The sequence below is a fragment of the Sarcophilus harrisii genome, chromosome 3 (assembly GCF_902635505.1).
Source record: "Sarcophilus harrisii chromosome 3, mSarHar1.11, whole genome shotgun sequence".
NCBI lineage: Eukaryota > Metazoa > Chordata > Mammalia > Dasyuromorphia > Dasyuridae > Sarcophilus > Sarcophilus harrisii.
This window is the reverse complement of record NC_045428.1, coordinates 165,787,075-165,800,519: the sequence shown is the minus strand read 5'-3', so window position 1 is coordinate 165,800,519 and position 13,445 is coordinate 165,787,075. Positions and strand designations below refer to the sequence as shown.

Sequence of the window (13,445 nt, the reverse complement as noted above, 5' to 3'; positions counted from 1 at the left end):
GGTGATGAAGTCAAAGATGCATATTCAATACCCAGCTGGGATAATTAGCACCTTTTAAACAAAGGTATTGATTATAAAAGAGACAAAGTATGAGAGTCACCTCCAACTCTTGAAAGTTTAGAGAGAAAATGACTCTATGAAAATAACATTAATGAAGAATTAGTACTTTTAGATGAATATACATGGAACTTTTCATCATCTTTTTGGTTGCTATTGTTTATGCCAAAATCACACAAGATTCCTAAAAATTCAACAGAGATAATATAAAGTGTGTGTGTATAGAGGCTTCTGAATAAAGATGTGGCTCATGGGTCGTATGTGAGATGGCAAATAGAATGGAAGATCCACTTGTGCATTGGCATCAAGTATCAATGGAAATACTTAAATGACTTAAGCCAAAAAAAAGTATGACTAGACATTTAGACAAAATTTTGTTTCTCTTTTTTTGTACAGTAAGCACAAAGTTAGAATATCACAAGCACTTGGTTCAAACTTGCAAGTCTTCAGGCAAGTGTTTTGGTGTAGGATTCATACTTTATGGAAGCCCTATAGATATTAAATTATGATTACAGTGTATTGAAGAAATATTTCTCAAGTAGACTTTTATCAAAATACCACTTTTTAAATGAAAACATATTTTAAGGGGAAAATTTCAGTTTCTAAGATTCACTTGTGAGATTAGTTTTTTCTTTGGGGAAAAAAAAAACAAAAATAAAAACAATTTTAATGGCCTGTTTGGAATAAAGCTGAAACTACTGAGATGGATTGCATGTTCGCTGACATAGGTGAAATTTTCTTAGTCATACTTCTTTTTAATGAAAAGGAAAATTTCCCAGAATCAGAATTCTTGAGATGAAAGAACTTTGGGGGATTTTGTGGTCTAATCCAATCTTAAAATAAGATGGAATGAAGAAAATGAAACCCACAGAAGCTAAATAATTTACTTAATGGCACATAATGAGTAAGTAGCAAAACTAAAACTGGAACTTAGCTCCTAGTCCAATTTTCCTCCCTCTTCCTCCAACTATATGCCTTATGGCTCATGTTCATATATGTTGCTGCCCTTTCTAATATAACATTCACATGGATTTTTTTTTCAATTTTCTTTACTATTGCTTACTAATCTTGCCAAAAGATGTTTAAAAACCACTGATGTCTCCAATCTTTAATTCTCCTGTTAGACAAAAAGCCTTGAATGCCAGTACAAAAATACATTTTCTGCTCCAACTCAGCCTACGCTACAATAAATGTATTCAAAGATAACATTCAAAGAAAGCATTTATTGTTACTTAATTAGCTCCATTAATTTTCCCTTTTTTAATGTAGATTTTAAGAGAAAAGCAGGAAATTGATTCTGGAGAGGTAGGAGAGAAATCCATTCTTTAATTACAAGAAGTTCTCTTGGGCTATTCATTCAATATCATGATCATCTTTCAAAAAATAAACTATAGATTAATAAAGTGAAAGATGGCAAAATTGAAGAATATAGGTTAAGAATTAATCCTGACATATAATAAGTAAGTCCTATACACATCTAATAAATCCTCCAAATTTGATGGAGGATCCTCCAAAAGTTTTCATAGTCTAGTTACAATATGAATGTAATAATCCCTTAAGTATCCCAGAAAGCAAAGCATGTGTTTGAAATTTCATTCCATTATTTTTTTGTTCAGCCACTCTTCTTTTTTTTAAAATGGCTTTTCCCCACCCCCTTATCCTCCAGTGACTAGAACATTTTGAGTCAGAATCTGATTTCAGATATGAAATCATTCACTTCCATTTATGTTATGTAAGATTATGATTAGCTGAAGCAAGGTCTTGGAGCTAACCTTTTAAAAGAAATTTATTTTCTTACCAATTACTGTTTACTCCATTTTATCATCTTTTAAGTTGGAAACTGGAAAATCTTTATTTCATGGTATCCGGTTGTGGTTATGGCTTTGCTTGTTCATTAAAATTCACATAAGTGCTTGTTTCATGAATTATTTGTCAGTAGTTGGCAGAATTAGGGATTAATGGGATCAGCATTTAGATTACATGTAAATGGGACATTTGTGCTAACAAAAGTCTATAGCTTTTACTAAACTATGCATATATAATGGAAACATACACCATTTCCAAATCTCAAATTTCCCACCTTCTTTTCTTTAAACTTTACCAGTATGATCTTCTGTTGTCTTTTTCTTCTGACATTCTCTGACACTTTATGAATCATTCATAATAAACAAGTGGGCAATGCTAAACACGCACACACACACACACATACACACACATCACTGAACTAAAGTCTAAGGTAGGGATGCTAACCAGCCATTACAAAGAAAGTAACTCTATCAATTAAACTAATTTACTTAGATATAATAATATAGAACTAATAGCTCCAAATACTGAATCCCAGTCATCAAATGAAGTTCATTAAACCTATTGCTCTGGCATAGCCAAGAGCAACTAAAAACAGAACATGCAAAGCTCATAGAGTAGATTATTTCTGTTATAAACCTTGCTGGATGATCTGTGATTTCATGGACAAGTGTACTGCAATCTCCATAGCAAAGATATTTCCTCTGTTTTCTCTCTCTTTCCACATGGACATGTTTCTATTGAAAATTTTAAGGAACTCCAGCAATAAATTTATTATGTGCTCTCACTATTATCATTTTATAGATACTGAATTTTATATTTAAAAACAACCGTGAAATGTGTCTGCTGGAGCTGGAGCTTTAAAATATGTATAAGTAGGGCCAAAACAATGACAACATACTAGCTAATGGAACCCAAACCTTCTTGTACATAAGTAATAAAAGAAGAATGAAATGGTTTGGGATCAGAAATACTGGAGAAAAAGAATAGCAATTTCTGAATATTGAAAAAGGTAGAAAATCACAATCTGTAATAACAGGCAAGCAATCTCATCATCTCCAACTTGAATGTAGCTTACATTTTAAAAAATATAGTATACAGATATTTGAACAATATACTGAATTTTTACTTATTCTACCAATAAAGAGAATAAAGCCAAGTGAAGCTTTCTCCTTCCTCCTTTTTAGACACTAAGCTTACATTTTCATTGCCCTGATAAAATACGTCAAAACAACTGCACGACGAGGCAAACACAATGAAACAAACAAACTAAACAGAAGAGCCAGACACACCTGTACTTCTCTTCAGGAAGAGCCACAATTCTGCAATATCTCGGTACATCAGGGAGATCAGACTTAAAGTCATATTGTCACAACTCAATTTGCTCGAGGATTTCGGCAGACAGTGACCTATTTATCTGTAAGCCTGTCTTCGGCACACAAAGAGAGAGCAAAACTCCATCTTTCAGTCAAAGCCAAGCACAGGGCATACAATACCTTTCTTCAAATTACATACAAAAGCAAGCGTGCCTTCCAGCATGACGGAGCTCCCTCGAAAGGGTCAGTGGCTTACAGATCAGGAGCTAATTCTTGCTTTGGGGCGTGAAGAACCAGTCGATATTCAGTGCAGTTCATTTATTTAGCGTATGGACACGTTAACTGTTGAAATACTACCAGAAAAAATGCTCCTTTAGACAAGCGCTGCCGGATCTTTTGCTGTTGGACGTCAAAAACCTCCCTGCAGGAGCCCTGCATTTAGCAAATTGTAACCTCTCAAGTAAAGCCATATTTCCTCGCTGCCTCTGTTCAGGAAACCTACAGTAAAACAGACTGCTTTCTTCCCCAAAGATTACTGACTCGACATTTTCTCCAAAGGTATTTCTTTTGCTCAAGGTTGGAGGCAGATTAGAAAGAGGCAGGTTAAGGAGAGCAATAGCTACAATGCATTTTACCCAGGAGGCAGCTTCCAATTTGCTTACACATAACATTACTCATCTATACACTGGAAAATATTGCTTCATCCATATTATTTAGGTGACTGTTTAATTCTTAGGAGAGTTGTCCACAGAGTAGCACTGATTGGTGCTTTCACCATGAAGTGGATGAAAAATCAGATCCGATGGGCATGAATTTTGTAGATTGCCACACCTGGACATCAGCTTAAGAGCAGAACTGGACTTTAAAACGAGCCCAAACTGGTAGGTAAATGCACCGGAGCAGGATCAAGTTTACTTGGAGAGACAATGCAGTTTTGTGAAATTTGTTGGACTTTGAATATAGAAGCTCTGGGTTTAAATTTTACTTCTGATAATTTATACATGTGTGTATGTCTGGACCTCAGTCATCTCATCTGTACAATGTTACCTCAAAAAGCCTAACGTCATAGGGTTGTTATGGAAAACATAACATACTTGTAAATGTAAAGTATAGTCCTTAATAAATTTCAGATGTAACATAGTATCGGTAACACTATGGTTAAAGTGAACATAAAATATGGTTATTTTAGAATCCTCGTAAAATGTATTCCAGGCTACCTTTCTGATCTACTCAGTGTAACCACTCTCTCCCTCTTCAAATTAACTTCTATGTATACATTCTGTTTGCTCTAAGTAGGACGGGACAGGGATAGTTTCATTTTTGTCTTCATATACCTAGGACAGGACCCAGTGCCTTACATGCAGCAGTCAGATGATAGCTATTTGAATTAAATTGAACGAGTCTCATTGGAGGACAATAGGAACGGATGTAGTGGACAAGAACCACCATAGTAGCAAGATATCTAAGTGGTGAGAATTTCTGGCAGAATGTCACCATGCCTCAACATCAAAAAGTTCTCACAGGTGAAGTGGACCTTTGACTAAGTCTGAAACTGGTGCTGAAAAGGAAGCCATTGGGGCATAAGAGGTGAGAAGCTGATAGAAAAATGTGGAACAACTTCTGATAGGGATAGAATCAACTCAAATTCCTCTTAGTCCACTATAACCATAAGGAACTAATAAGTACCAAGTTTGCTTCTCATTGTCATCTATAACTCTCAATTGATTTGAGAGATTAAGCTTGACAAATCTAGCCGAGTAGGGAAGATAGTAGATACAGCAAAGTAATAAAAATTCTGGAGATCCAGAAAGAAAACAACTTCCTTAGACTCTTCTCTATGTGCCATATTTTTCTCATGGTTCAAAATATTTCCCCTTTTAATATCAGTAAAGACCAGGAAGCCTAGATGGAATGAAAAACAAGGTGATGTTACCTGTTTTTGAGGAGCAGCAAGGACTACTCCACTAAGAAAGAGTAAAAACTAAACTCCGGGTCCCACCAGACTATCCTCTTGATCCTTGCTTCTGCCTCATCCAATTTTGACCTCAAAATTCTGGACCAAATGAAAGTGGCAGCATGTCCTAAAAGATGTGTTCTATCTCATTTTCTATAGGAGCTGAATCCAGTCAGATCAAATGATTTTCTTCCTCTTGTCTTCCCAACTAGGTCTTATGAATGCTGGAAGAAATAACTAATAGACAATGAAAAGGAAATAGTGCTGGTTCTAATTCATTATCCCCTCTTCTGAAGCTAGGTAATAAATGAGGGAGCACATTTAGCATCAGCTTTCCTCCCACATAAAAAAAATCTTCATATCTTCCTCATTCTTCCTAAAGTATGTGGGCAACAATCAGGAGCATTCCTATTTCAAATGCCCAGGATATTATCACTTCTATGAAACTATATGAAATAGACATCAAGTGGGGAAAAACTTACCTTTTCCCACTGATGATGCAAGAGTTGAATTAGTATCAATGTTTTTAAGGGGCTTTTGGCTAGCAAAGCAAAGTTCTCTGAAAACCATTATCATGGTTTATGGTATCCAAAAGTCCAATTTGATCTTTGTCCCCATCCATACTTTTTTCCTTCTCCTGCCCCACCTTTTTAATATTTATCTTTTCTTCCTAAACTTTAGCACTGAAGCCAGAAAATTAAATATTGTTTTAGGGGCTGCCTTTATCAGTTTTTGTGGACAGCAGCAATTGAGAGAGGTGTTAAAAGCTACAGTTTAAAAACAAATCTTTCATTTAAAAAGAATTGATCTCTTTACCAAGGGGTTTAAAAACCAAGACTTGTTTATATGAAATATATTCCTATAACTTGTATATATTGTAGAAGGTGTCAATCTGCATTGATACATTGAGTTCCCCCAGTAATTTACAGTCTAACATAAAAAGCAACACACAAATTTCTATTTACAAAATAAGATATATAGAAAAGAAATAATTAGGTGGGAAGGGCACATTACAGGGATCAGGGAAAAGCTTCTGGAAAAAGATGGGGAAGCCAGAGAAAAATCCAGGTTAGAAGGGAGAAAAAGGAGAATTCCAGGCATGTGAAGCAGCCAATCAAAATGCCCAGAGTCAAGAAATAGACTAATTTGAGGAACACACACTCACATGTTATAATTAAAACACATACACATTTAATTTTTCTATCTTGGACATAGTCAATGATTAGCCAAGGAGAGAACCCTTCATAAACCCCCTTGGGATTTTCTTGGCAAAGATACTGCCTTTTCCTTCTCATTTTACAGATGAGGAAACTGAGGCAAATAGGGTTCTGTGACTTGTCCCAAAGTCACATAGCTATTTAATGAGGCCAGATTTAAATTCATGAAGATGAGTTTTCTTTATTCCAAGTCCACTGTGTCACTGAACTTCCCCTGCTTCATAGGTAATTTCAGTTAAAAGTCCTACCTTCTATAGAAATCCTTTCCTAAGCACTCTTAATTCCAGTGCCTTCTCTCTTTACTATTTATCCTGTATATTGTTTGCTTTGAATACTGTTGCATGTTGTCTCCCCCAGTAAGAGGTGAGCTGCTTGAAGGCAGAGGCTGTTTCACCTCTTTTTGTATCTCCAGAAGTTAGCATAGACCTGGAACATAGTAGATGCTTAATAAATATTAATTGATAATTAGGTTACCTAGGGTTCAACAATAGCACACACTGTTTAGATACACCCTTTTTCTTCCTTTCTTTCTTCCTCCTCTTCTTTTTTTCTTTCCTTCCTTCTTAAAGAATGGTGCTTGTGGCACTTTGGACAAGCCCTTTCATATTTAAGCTTTCAGAAAAGCTATACAAGGACCATAGTAATCTACAATTTAGTTCCAAATCCTATGCTTATGTGCTGGATGAGATCACCACATTGCTTTATGATATGCTCTTTCTCTCCGGCTCTCACTCTCTGTGGCTTTGTTTCCCTCTGTCTCTCTCTTGTCTCTTTCTTTCTCTCCTTCCCCACTTTCCCCACCACTACTTAGTGGCTGCTACATTTCCATTCTCCACTTGTCTCATGGCTGCATAGTATCTTCTGAGCTTCACTGACCCTCTGTTAGGCAACTGACTCATTTACAAAGTATAGTGACTAGAAAGCCTTTATTTGATAGGTTACTATATCTTTAGTTCCTAACAATGGCCACAAGTTACTATACATTGATAAGGGCAGTAGAGAAATATCCTGAACACCCTGCAATCTATTATTTTGACTGTTTAAATCTAAGACTAAATTTGTAGTTCAAGATAACAAGATAATACTTGTTTTAGGATTAGAAATTTCTTATAAATGTTTTTTGGATATCTTGTATCCCCCAAACCAAACTGAGGACTTTGCAAATGAAACAAATTATACAAGTGGCTGTGTATCAAATGGAGCAAAAAAAAAAAAAAAAAAAAATCCTCCCAATGATATGCAAATAAAAATAGGAACAAAATCTAAGTGAAGACAACTTATTTGCCTCTACTTTTCTAGTCCACGTTCTTGCTTTTATGATACATATCCAACAGCAAGGAAGCCTTAGATTTATTTGGGTCAACATAAAACCTGCCTTCTTATGTATAAAAATACTTGACACTATCCTCCCCCCCCCATTTAAAGCCATTCATTCTGTTGCATATTAAAAACAAGTTTAATAATATTACAACGTTTTTTCCAAAGACCAAACATAATTCTATTTTTTTCAAAGATTTGGCTTTGATAAGCCAAGCAGAGATAAGATAATGTGCTTTTCGAACCAATGTTAATCTTTTCCATCATCTTCTTCCTGCCAGCCTATCCAAAAATATATTAGCTTCTAGTCCAACAGTCTATTATGAAACGGCTTGCCAGTAAAGTAGTTAAGAGCAGCTACGTGATACATTGGATACAATACTGGCTTTGAAGTCAGAAAAACTCAGATTATCTATCTCCCTGAATTCAAATATGGCCGCACACACGATCTATGTGATCCTGGACAAGTCACTTCCCTATTTGCCTCAGTTTTCTCATCTGTAAAATGAGCAAAAGAAGGAACAACAAACCATTTCTTTGCCAAGAAAACCCCAGATGGGTTCAAGAAGAGTCAGAAAGAAAAAAATTGCAGAATTCATAAAAATGATTTAAAAAATACTGTATTGAAACCATGAGATTTGGGATATCTAGCTTAAAGCAAGGACTTGAGAATATGATAGCTATAATCAAGTTTTTAAAAAGTTTTCCCCTAGAAGAGGACTCAGACTTGTTTTGTTTGCCCCAAGGACAAATCAAGGATTAGTGGAGAAGAGTTACTGAGAAGCTAATTTAGATTTGTCAGAAGGATAAGTTTTCAAATCATTAGTTATCCAAAAACATAAGGGCTTGCTTCTGGACATAGTCTAAGAGAAAGTTGGATGACTTCTTATTTGGGACATTGCAAAAGAGAATTTTGGTTAAGAGATGGACCAGGTTTAATTCAGTTGTTCTCTATACATAAAGACATTGTGCTTTGAAGTGATGAAAACAAACCTATTCCGATTCTCAAGGAGCCTATATTCTACTGATACACTGATGACTAAAATCCCATTCAATTCTATGATTTCAAGACATGTTTTACCTAAATAACCCTAATCTGTTCAACAAATAGTATGTTGCTCATGAGCACATGGTGAATGTTTGACAGATTGAACATTTCATTTCCTTGTTTGCAAGGGGAATAGAAGGAAAAAAACAAACAAGAAACCTCACAGTATGTGACCAAATCATTTTAACAATGTTCTTTTTAGTAGGAATTCTGTTTTTTTTTTCCTGGATACAGTCAGAATTTAATATCATCACATGACCAAAACTTTATTTCTTTTTTGCTACAATGTTTTTTTTAATGAAATTTGTATTATTATTATATTATCTGTTACTATTCTGTTAAAAATTCTATAGTGATTATAAAAGAAGAAATTATATTGGAGATGTCTGCAGTGGGATTATGTCAAGGCTTATCTCACAGTCCCTAGCATTTTTTGATGATTTAGGGGAAGAAAAAGGCAGCATTTATTATCATGGCTGTTTCCACGCCTCTTGGGGACAGTTATAAGCACAGAAAACTGCCTAGATGACTGATTCAGTGACTTAGAATTTAAACAATGCTCAAGAGACATCTTTCTGTCAATGATGCTTCATGCTGTAGTTGAAGTTTTTTTGCATCATTAATCAAGACAGTCAGAAGAGTTGGGTAGCAGAACACTAAGTATGTAGCCTTGCTTAAAATCATTTCTAACAAAACATAGAACAGCTTCTCTTGCCCTGCCACCCACGGCAAGAGAATACTAACTATGCCAGTAACTACCAAAGTACCCAAATTTACAAAATAGAAGGTACCTGAGTCTATGTATTGATGAGCTTTCAGTAGCCAAGGCAGCAAAAAGTCAAGGAAAATCTAAATCTACAGTAGAACTAGGTGATGTGGAATAGCGAGCCTGGTCTGACATCAGGAATACTTGAATTCAAATCTGGCCTCAGACACTTACTGGCTATGTGATTCTGGGCAAATCACTAAACCCTATTTGCCTCAGTTTCTCCTTTTGCAAAAAAAGCTAGAATGGCAAACCACTCCAGCTACTTTCCCAAGAAAAACTGATACAGGGTCACAAATTATCAAACACGACAAAAAACAACTAAATGTTAAATTGTAAACATAACAAAGGTCCTTGGTTGGTTTCATTTCAGTCCAGAATTCCTAACTCTATTCCTTGTCTTTTTTCCTGATTTGTTATATCTTGAAAATCACATTATCTACATACAAATGGGCTAAAAGTCATAAAGAAGATATGAGAATCATAAATTTCAGACCTAAAAATTGGTCTAGCAACCAAACCTCCAATTTTTATTGTTAGTCATTTTTCAGTAGTGCCCAATTCTTGTGTCCCCAGGAGTTTTCTTGGCAAAGACACTGGACTTGTTTGTCATTTCCTTCTCTAGCTCATTTTACAGATGAGGAAACTAAGGCAAATGTGGTTCAGTGACTTGCCTAGGGTCATACTCTAGTAAATATCTAAGATTGGATTTGAATTCAGGAAAATGAGTCTTCTTGACTTCAAGTCTAGTAATCTGTCCACTGCATCAAGCTACTCCCATCTCATTTTACCAGCTAGGAAATTGAATTTGGAGCAGTTATTTTCTGCCACCATTTAATTCCTACTCTAAACAAGAGCATGCTATTATTGGTGGTAGAACTAGGAAAAGAAACTCTTAATTTTTAGTTAAATGCTCTTAAATAACTAAGTCTTCTATAGGACCAGATAGACTTTCTTGTAATTTCATTTGTTATCTTTCTCATTTCTGCAGATAGAAACAAGGGCATTTTCCTTCTTCTCAGGTATCATTCCAATTCAGTATAAAACATTTATTCAACTGAATATCCATAAAGAACAAGCCTTCAAGGAGATTACGGCTTAATATAAGAGAAGACAAATATATAAATACATAGAAGGCAGAAAGAGCAATACCTTTAAGGAAAAAAAAAAGTCTAAGCAAAGTTCTATGAGAAGGGAACTACTTTTGGCCAATGGCACACATGGAAAGAATCAGGAAATTTTTCAAGATATGGAATGTGAGTGATTTGAAGAAAGAGGTGACTTTTTAAAGAAAATATTCTAGAAAGGGAAGAAAAGGCTATCTAGATGGATAGAAAAATATGAGCAAAGATATCTAGCTCCAATGGAATGTTCTGTTCCTTGAGAACAGCAAAAGGATTAGTCTGATTGCTACAGAATAAGAACAGCACAATTTTCCTTTTTGATTGAGGAAAATTAAGATTGGATTGGTAAAGTAAGGTCACAATGAAAGCTTATCTGAGGAATTTAGATTCCATTTTGAAGATTAAAAGATGATTTTTTAAAATCAAAGTTGGGGAAAATATAAACTACAATGCCCTCAATACTAAAGTAAAATGGGAACTGTGGGAGGTGTCTTTCATTGGCTTAAAGAAAGACAAATACTTAGGCAAAAGCTAAGTTTGCTCCTGGTCTCCTACATGTAGAGTTCCGGCTCCATTCATCAGGTGACAACCCACCACTGATGTGGGCAATCTGTGGTTTCCTGGGTGATTAATTGCTCTATTATGATGCACAAATACAGTGAACATATGGCATGGGAATGTTACTCTACCTTCACCTAAATCGATAAATTTCAGTAATGGTTTCTTTATGCTGTGGATATTCGAACAATAGACACCAAATGAAAATCAACTACCCATGAAACAAAGGGGCTGCCAGACAGTTCTAAGTGCCCTAAACCACTTCTATTCCCCAAGGTAAATTCTGAACCAGAAACCAAAAGCACCACATCCCATTACCAATCCCCTGAGACAGTTATTTGTCATTCCTCACGTTGTAGGAAGCCACGTTGTCTCTAGAGCATGCTTTAAGAGCATGCAAAGATGGTGTCTGGCCTAAAATTCAGGAAGGGAAGTAAAAAGAGGAAATGAAATCCAGTTTCAGACTGTGATAACTATCTAGCCTTTAGAACTAGCAAGTCAAGGAGCTTGTAAGCCTCTTATTTTCCTAGGAGTGAGTTTCCTGAAAACTTTAGGAACAAATGCTGCTGGCCAGAACTGAGACCAAGATACCACAAGGTAGGCCAACAGGAAAGGAGTAACATTTGGGGGGATGAGTGGGGTATAGGGAAGACACATATTTTGAATTCTATTCCCTACTATGGAAAGTTTTCTTATTTGTTTTATATTTGTGCTAAATGAGGTTTACACTGAAGGATTAAAATCTCTCATTGATAATAATATACAAAGTTTACCATTTTAGAACATAAGTGAGGGGAGACGAGCTTCAAACCTTGCATACAGTGCTCAAGTGCCTCCTTTTGGCCCTGCCATTTTGAAAACACAACGGAATGCACACTAGATGATTTGTATATCTGAGAGCCTAGAATCCCTATTATTCCTTTCCTGGTTTTTCAGTTTGTTGAAAACAAACTATACAGAAAAATCTCCCATTGTGAAAAACCTTTTAAACTATCCCTACATAGCATGTCAGGGGGAGCTAAAATGATTTAGTGAATAAAGCATCAGGCCTGGAATCAGGAAGATCTGAGTTCAAATCTGACCTCAGAAGCTTTTTTAGCTGTGTAATCCTGGGGAAATAACTTAACCTTTTTGCCTCAATTTATCATCTATAAAATGGGGATACAGTGGAGAAGGAAAAGACAAACCACTCCAGTATCTTTGCCAAGAAAATTCAATGGACAAAATCTATGGGGTCATGGAGAGTCAGACATGACTTGAACAAGATAAAATTTCATCTTCTGCATATCATCTTCTGCATAAAGTGCTAAATAACTTTATATCTATTCAAGGTAGCTAGGCCTAGGAGATTTTCTAATTTCAAAAATCCTTTGATATCTATGGGAGCTATTGGTTAAAGATGGAGGGACATTGGGGAAAAAAAAAAGCATTGGAGAATGATTAGATAGGTTGAAACCTCCCCAAATTCAATCACAGATGCATAGAGTGTAGAAGAATTTAGAAGTAACCTAACCCAACTTCTTAATTTTAAATGTAATAGAAATTGGTGTACAGGGGAGACACAGCATTATTTATAGATAAGAATACTAATTTGGAATTAGGAAGACTGAGTTCAAATTCTGACTCAGTCATTAATTATCTGTGATATTAGGCAAGTCATTTAACTTGAGCTGTAATTTATTCTTCTTAAAGCGCAGGCTAAAAGGAAAAGAAGGAAAGTCACCTGGTCATTAGTAAATATATTCAAGAATCAATGTTTATGATTGCACAATAAAATCTTTATCAAATTTCTTTCTGTTTTAGGAGGAAGTAAAAAAAGGGAGAAAAAAATTTGGAGCTCAGTTTTTTTAAATGAATGTTAATTATTTTTAATTTATATTTTTGTGATTTTAAATCTAGCTATAACTTTTTAATAGTATTTTATTTTTCTAAATATATGTAAAAATAGTTTTCAACATTTACCTTAGCAGTTCCAAAATTTTCTCCCTCACTCACTCTTTTCCTCCTCCCCTAAACAGAAAGCAATCTGATATAGAATAAACAGGAGTAATTCTTCTAACTGTATTTCCATATTCCTTAAACAGTCCAAGAAAAATCAGATCAAAAGGGGAAAAAAATCAGAAAACAAAAAAAGTAAACAAACAACAACAAAAAGGTGAAAGTAAGCTTTAATCCACATTCAATCTCCATAGTTCTCTCTCTGGATGCAGATAGCTTCTTCCATCACAAATCTATTAGAATTGCCTTAAATCACCCCATTGCTGAAAAGAGCCACATCTGTCAGA

At 35.2% G+C, this 13,445-nt stretch overlaps 1 protein-coding gene across 12 annotated transcripts in view; it reads right to left on the bottom strand.

The window, feature by feature from the left end:
• MCF2L (MCF.2 cell line derived transforming sequence like) overlaps positions 1 to 13,445 on the bottom strand; it is a 247,192-nt gene that overhangs the window by 155,409 nt on the left and 78,338 nt on the right. The window contains exon 1 of one of the 12 annotated variants that reach the window (XM_031958739.1): positions 3,153 to 3,875. The exons of the other annotated variants lie outside the window; for them this stretch is intronic. Coding sequence (XP_031814599.1) covers positions 3,153 to 3,225 — 73 coding nt within the window. The 5' untranslated portion in view covers positions 3,226 to 3,875. Of the gene's footprint in view, positions 1 to 3,152; positions 3,876 to 13,445 lie in introns of those variants that run through there. 12 annotated transcript variants of the gene reach the window in all.